Source organism: Echinops telfairi, unplaced genomic scaffold (assembly GCF_000313985.2).
Source record: "Echinops telfairi isolate 266 unplaced genomic scaffold, ASM31398v2 ScPeMD7_36;HRSCAF=134, whole genome shotgun sequence".
Taxonomy (NCBI): Eukaryota; Metazoa; Chordata; class Mammalia; order Afrosoricida; family Tenrecidae; genus Echinops; species Echinops telfairi.
The window spans coordinates 1,285,871-1,292,593 of record NW_022103934.1 but is presented as its reverse complement, the minus strand read 5'-3'; the positions used below and the strand labels follow the sequence as shown (position 1 = coordinate 1,292,593).

Sequence of the window (6,723 nt, the reverse complement as noted above, 5' to 3'; positions counted from 1 at the left end):
GTCACCACAACATGAGGAACTGTATGAAAGGCTGGCGGCATGAGGAAGGTTGGTCCAATACCATAGACACGGAGGGCCGCAGCTGGACAGCTATCTCACTCAACGTTCAGAGATATAAAGGTTAACCATTCTTTCTATTATTTTCTGTAGGTAAATCCTTTTTCGTATTGAAATCTGATGGCAACTCATTTCTGGCATTTTTCCAAGCTGCTGTGTGAACAGGATGCTGAGCGCCATCACTAGACAACGTACAACAACAGAAGGACCCTTCCCTTCACCAAGTTTGGCACGCTTCCCAAATCTACCCTGCAGCCCAGTCTTATTTCTACCCAGGACGCTGGGAGCCGAGGGTCGGATATAAGCACAGGAACATACAAGCAGTGAGATGACAGTCAACGGGCTCTAAATACTGAAAATGGCAGAAACAGTGAGGCCGGACAAGCCTCAGCCACATCACCCTTCTAGGTCCTGGGCAGACCCACCACCAAGTTTTGACTGAGAGAGTCGGCCAGGCTCTGCCGCCCTGAGCCTCGGTTTCCCGGGCTGTCAAATAGGCCTGTGCTGATTCCTATAGCACTTTGGCGCCTTACCGCTCTGAAACTTGCTGTGCGCTACCTAGGAGCCCTGGTGGCATAGTGGTTACGTGTTAAACAACTAGCTGCAAGGCCAGCAGTTCAAAACCACCAGCTGCTCTGCGGGAGCAAGACAAGGTTTTCTACTCTCATAAAGAGTTGTAGTTCTGGGAACCCACAGGGGCAGTTCGACACTGTCCAATAGGCTACACTGTCCAATAGGGTCACGATGAGTCGGTAGCTACTTGATGGCAGTGAGTGATACCTGGATGGAGGTGGAAACATTGACTCCATTTGGCACATGGGGAAACGGAGGCTCTGCGAGAGCAATTAAACCAGGTCCCTAGCAAGGGGGAAACCTGCGGGGGAAAGGAGGGCCCCCAACAAATCATCATGGGTCCGGTAGGCACAATTGCACAGTGATAATAAGTAGAGATAACAGTGAGGTCATAGAGACCACAGGTAACCACACGTCACAGGAAGGGGCAGCACAACGGGCATACACATCATAGGAAGGGGATGTACGATAGGCATGAGGGTGACAGGAAGGGATGAGCTAGGGTGTGCACATAGGAGTGGGAGGGACTAGAGGTATATATGTGACAAGATGGGCGGACCCTAGATTCATGATGGCAGCCTAACCTTGGTCATCCTTGGGCGGGTTTGACCTCTCTAGGGTCTCCTATAAGGAAACAGACTACTATCCTTATCAGAAGGGAGTGGGCCCTACTTGTTGTGGGATAAGCAGTGGTGACTGCTTGCTCTAGATGGCTCATAACCCTTAGGGAGAATAACCCCTGATCTACTTCTGATGACCTCCAAGTGTATAGTCATTTGCAAGCAGCTAGGGTTGGCATATATTTGGGGGAGAGAACTTGGGAGAAATCCTTGTTTCCCACAGAAACCCAGCCCTCCTGTCCTCACGCAGAGCTTCACAGGATCCCAACAGCAAGCACCCAAAGCGACCCCACTGCCCGAGTGACCCTGCAGGACACTACCCCCTTGCATTCCCGAGAGGAAACTGTAAATCTTTGCAGAAGCACACCCACCCCATCTTTTCCACGCTTGAGTGGCTGGTGGGTTGGCACTGCCTACCTTTCGGTTTGCTGCTGAGGAGCACTTTAACGGCTGTGCCACCAGGATGCCTTTAACCGCGGAGTCAGAATAAACCCAAACCCACCGCCATGGAGTAGACGGCGACTCATAGTGACCCCATATAGGATGTCTAAGGCTATATATGTTTATAGGAGCAGAGAGCCTCCTCACCTTTCTCTCACTGAGCTGCTGGGGGTTTGAACTGCCAACCTCTTGGTTAGCGGTATACTACCCAATGGTGCCACTAGAGTTCCTTGGGGAAAACAAAACTCAGGATCACTGTGTCAATGCCAACTCAGAGAGCCACCCTGTAAGTCAGCGTAGAACTGCCTTTGTGGGTTTCCATGACGGCAGCTCTTTCTGGGAGCAGAAAGCCTCCGCGTTTTGCCCTGAGGAGTGCCCAGTGGTTCTCAACTGGTGACTCTGCACTTAGCTGAGCCCACTCCCTGATCCGGTCTCTAATGGGTGAAGATCAATGATTAAAAAAGAAAGGGGAAAGGGAAGATTCTCCCCTTGTCAGCATAGAATTCATAGCTGGAGCTCAGAGGCAGTCAACTCAATCCTAACAGTTACATTATTATGATGATACTGTTAACATATATGATAATATATTAAAATATATATCCCTTAGATATGTTAACATAGTATTTCTATTTAATATATATTTTTGATATATTAATTTACTATATATTTAATATTAAATTTTATTCCTTAAATATATTTCGTAGAAATACATTTAAGGAAAAACATATTTAAAATACTTATGTTAAATGCTTGTTTGTTTGTTTGTTTGTTTTTGAAAGGGCATGTGCCTCCCCATCGGGGGATCGAACCCCTTTCTCCCAAGTGACAGGCAGAGATACTCACTATACTAAGGAGGATGGCTAAATATGTTTAAATATATATTTAATACTATCACAATACCTTGTATTATTATGAATATATTTTTAATAGTTTTTCAATAATAAAATGCTTAGGCTGCTGGTCAAGTGGTTAGCACAGGGAGGGCATACCAGCGGTCTACACACAGGGAAGCCCTCACCATCACCGTTGTCATGTTATTACACGGTTACCACCGCCATGGTCACTGCTCGGGCTTCAGAAAGAGAGAAGGCAGCCCCAAGGGGAAATTAGGGTGCCCACTGCAAGACCAGCCATTTGAAACCATCAGCAGAGAGACTTTACTCCTATAAAGAATTACCTCGCGCCCATATGTCAGCTCCAGCTCAGAGGCCCTATGGGACAGGATAGCACAGTCCCCGGGCTGTCCCAGGCTGGGAGTGTCTCTGGGAGGAGAAAGCTACATCGCCCTGGCGAGGAGGGTTGGGATTCCCACTGCTGACCTTGTGTTGTGGTGAGACACCGCCAGGGCTCCTCCCTTCAAGTGACAGTCTCAGAAACCCACAGGGGCAGTTCTACCCCAGACTATAGTGTCGTTAGGAGTTAGAACTGATCGGTTTGGTTTGAGTTGATGGTGGAGTAGTCGAGACACATTAGGTTGCTAACTGAAAGGTCGGCAGTTCAAAACCACCAGCCTTTCCACGGATTCTCGAATCCCGGAAAAGCGTCTCAGAAATCCACAGGGACAATCCTCCCCTGTGCGGTGAGTCGGTTGGTTTTGGTACCTGCGGCACAGTGTTGAACTCCTCACCTGCTCTGCCGAAGTCAGAGTGGCAGCCGTCTGCTTTCAGAGATGGCGCATCTACCCCCATCTTTACAGGGTCGCTAAGAGCCGGCAGGGCCCGGGTGGCAGTGGGCTTAGCTGGCTCTCGGACGCCGTTCTCAGATGTTAATAACATGGGTGATGATTGAAACAATCAATTTCGCAATACTGAACACCTGATGTCTGTGGTGGGGCTTCTCTGCTAAGCGCTGGCCCCGCACCGCGTTGTGTGATTCTGCTTGCTGGAGAGCTCAATTGCCCCCCTTGTTACAGAAAGAGAAAAGATGGGGAAACACGGCGTCCCAGGCTGACCGGCCCATAAAAGGTGCAGGTGGGATTCACCCCCGGGGCTCCCAGGGGATTCGAGTTGGCGCGAAGTGGGGGGTGCGTAGGTGTTCCCACTTCCCGAGAGCCTCCGGGAGCCTCCCAGGCTGGCTCGGAGCGGGCCGCCGCTGGGGCGGGGGCAGCGCAGCCTCACCTGTCCGCCCCCCTCCACCTGCGCTTGGCCTCACCTTGCCCTTGACGTCAAGGATGAAGACGGCCGAGGCGGACATGGTGGCGGCCGGCGAAGCTGGGAGGCGGAGAGGGAGCGCCAGGAGGCCCAGGCGCCGCCGCTTCCTTCTTCCTGCGGAAGCGCCCGCGCCCAGGTGAGCGCCCAGGTGAGCGCTCTTAAAGGGGAGGCCGCCAGGTGAGTGGCGTGGTCGGCCCACCTGAAAACCGCGCTCAGACTCGAAGGCGGTGGCGCTTGGGGTAGCCAGCGACCGCGGGGGAGGGCCGAGGGGCCCGGACTCGCGACCCCACCTACTCGCCTGTCGCTCTCGCCCCCTCCCTCCGAGCATGCCTTCTCCTCCGCCCCTCCCCCAGACCATGCCAGCCCCAGAGGGCCTGGGACTTTGTTCCGCTCCCTCTGCGCCCAGCACGGGGTTGGCAGTCCAGTTCTCGTTGTTTTTAGGTGCCATGGGGCGGTTCCGACCCATAGGGACACTGCAGACGGAAACACGGCCCGGCCCTGCGCCCACCTCACCTGTTCCTGTGCTTGTGCCCATTGTTGCCCCCGCCGTCAATCCATTTCCTTGATGCTGACCAGTGGTTAGATCCATGCGTTAGGCCGTAGGAGAAATAGTTTAACTGGGTGAGCCAGTTGCCTCCCATTTTTTTTTTAACAGAAGGAGAAATGAAGGATCTGAGAAGAGAAGTGTCCTTTCACGAAAAGATTTACTCGCTGGTTATTTAAAAAGAGAGAGGATGGCAAGACCTACTTGGATGTGTAGGAGGAGAAACCTGCCCCTGGCGAAGGACAGCATGCTTGGGAAAGTGTTCAAACCCACAGCCAAGAGGAGCTGATACCAAGGGCTCAAGTAGAGAGCAAATGTGTTGAGAATGATGATGGCAACCGATGTACAAATGTGCTTGACACAATGGATGGATTGTGATAAGAATTGTTCGAGCGCCCAATAAAATGATGAAAAAAAAACAGCCACCAAACCACAGCCAAACTCACTGCCAATGAGGAGTCAGTGCTGGCTCCCAGTGCCCCTCCATGGGATTCCCAGAGGGCAGAAACCCAGTCTGCTGGTGGTTTCCCAACCATGCGGTCACAGCCCAACTTGGCACCACAGCACACGGGGATCCCTGTAAGTCCAGGGCAGTGAGAACGAGGAAGACCCTCGGGGGTTGGGGGTGGGGGGGTGGATGCAACTAGTAGGCAGATGGCACGGAATCCTGGGTGCTCCCTGGTCCCCAGGGTCCCGATGAGTCAGACACAACAGTACATTCTGGACCCAGTGGCCAGAACCTGGGAGGACAGCTGAGGGAAACACCGCTGGGTTTTGTTTGTTAAAGTCAAGCACACAATCTTTATACCGTATGTACTCGCGTATAAGCCCAGTTTTTCAGGACCTTTTTAATGCTGTTTTTATGGTAAAATTAGGTGCCTCTGCTGATATTCAGTTTGGCTTATACTTGAGTATATACGGTAAATGACTTCACAGAACATGCACCCCACCTTTTTTTTTTCAGTTTAAGAATAAGACAACACTGTTTCCAACTATAATCCTTCTTTTTCTCTTTAAAAATTTTAATGAATCATTTTATTGGGGGCCCTTACAGGTCTTATCACAATCCACCCATTGTGTCAAGCACATTTGTACCTAATGTTAGTTTTTCACTCAAAAATATTTGTGAAGCTCCTACTGTGTGTCACTGGAAGGCAGATGGAGCTGTCCACTCCCATAAAGAGTTCCAGTCTGGGAAACCCACTGGGGCGGTTCTACCCGGTGTTATAGGATCACCGTAATCAGAATCCACTGGATGGCAGTGAATTTGGCTTTGCTGTTGTTACTTTGTTTCTACTGAAGGAACTCTGGAGGCTCAGCAGTTAATCGAGGCTTCTGAGCACAGTGTGCATTTATGGGATTGCCTGAACTTCATCTCCCTCTTCACTTAGTACAAGACCACTACATTCCACGGTTTAGGCCCAGCCGGTGGGAAGGAGGGAATAGCTCTCCCCAGGGAGCTGAGGCACTGGAGGGGCTGAACTTCAACAAGGGCTGAAACACAGCATGCTGCAGGTGCAGTTACACCCCCTAGTTTGGGCTTTATCTTCCCCTCCAGACCATAGCTAAATTGGCTGAAATATTATCGCCTCCCTTCAAGGAATTGTCAGTAGACCCTTTGTATGAGAACTTGTACCAAGTGCAGGATAGGTGACCAAAACTGTATATAAACCTGCCCTGGATGAAGTTCTGGGCCTTGCAGTGTCTATACACCCCAACTTTATCCTGTCTTTCATCTTTTATCTATCTTTCTCCAATGCCACCATTCCCCTCTCTCGACCGTGGTTCAATTTGTGAGAGCTGGTTTCTCACACAAGGTCAGAGGTTCAAACCTACCACCTGTTCTAAATGGTTCAAAGGAGGCTGTCTGGCCCCCAAAATATTTAAAATCTTAACAACCCAAAGAGACAGCTCTATGCTGTCTCACAGGGTCACTATGAATTAGAATTGACTCCTGGCAGTGGATTTGGGCTTATCATGTTTTCTAATTGATCTCCATAAAGGAGCCCTGGGGCTGCTATGCAACAGGCATTGGACCACTAGCCACAAAGTCGGTGGTTCAAACCCACCTGCCACTCCAAGGGGGAAAGATGAGACTGTCTGCTCCCATAAAGATTTACAGTCTCATAATAACCAGGGCAATAGTGTATGGGGGCTGTGGGGGTGGGGAAGGGTGGGGAGAGGTGGGGAGGGTTAGGGTGCCAGAAGAAGCCAGCTCCTAGCACAATCACTACGGGTTCGGTAGGCACAATTGTACAGCGATAATAAGTAAATATTATAGTAAAGTTATAGAGAGCATGAGAGATAAAAGAGATATATAGAAATAAATGGAGTCAGA

At 50.5% G+C, this 6,723-nt stretch overlaps 1 protein-coding gene across 1 annotated transcript in view; it reads right to left on the bottom strand.

The window, feature by feature from the left end:
* Nucleotides 1-3,938, bottom strand: part of AP1M2 (adaptor related protein complex 1 subunit mu 2) — an 18,871-nt gene extending 14,933 nt beyond the window's left edge. The window contains exon 1 of the mRNA XM_045290290.1: nucleotides 3,843-3,938. Coding sequence (XP_045146225.1) covers nucleotides 3,843-3,884 — 42 coding nt within the window. The 5' untranslated portion in view covers nucleotides 3,885-3,938. The remainder of the gene's footprint in view (nucleotides 1-3,842) is intronic.
* Nucleotides 3,939-6,723: the final 2,785 nt, after the last annotated feature.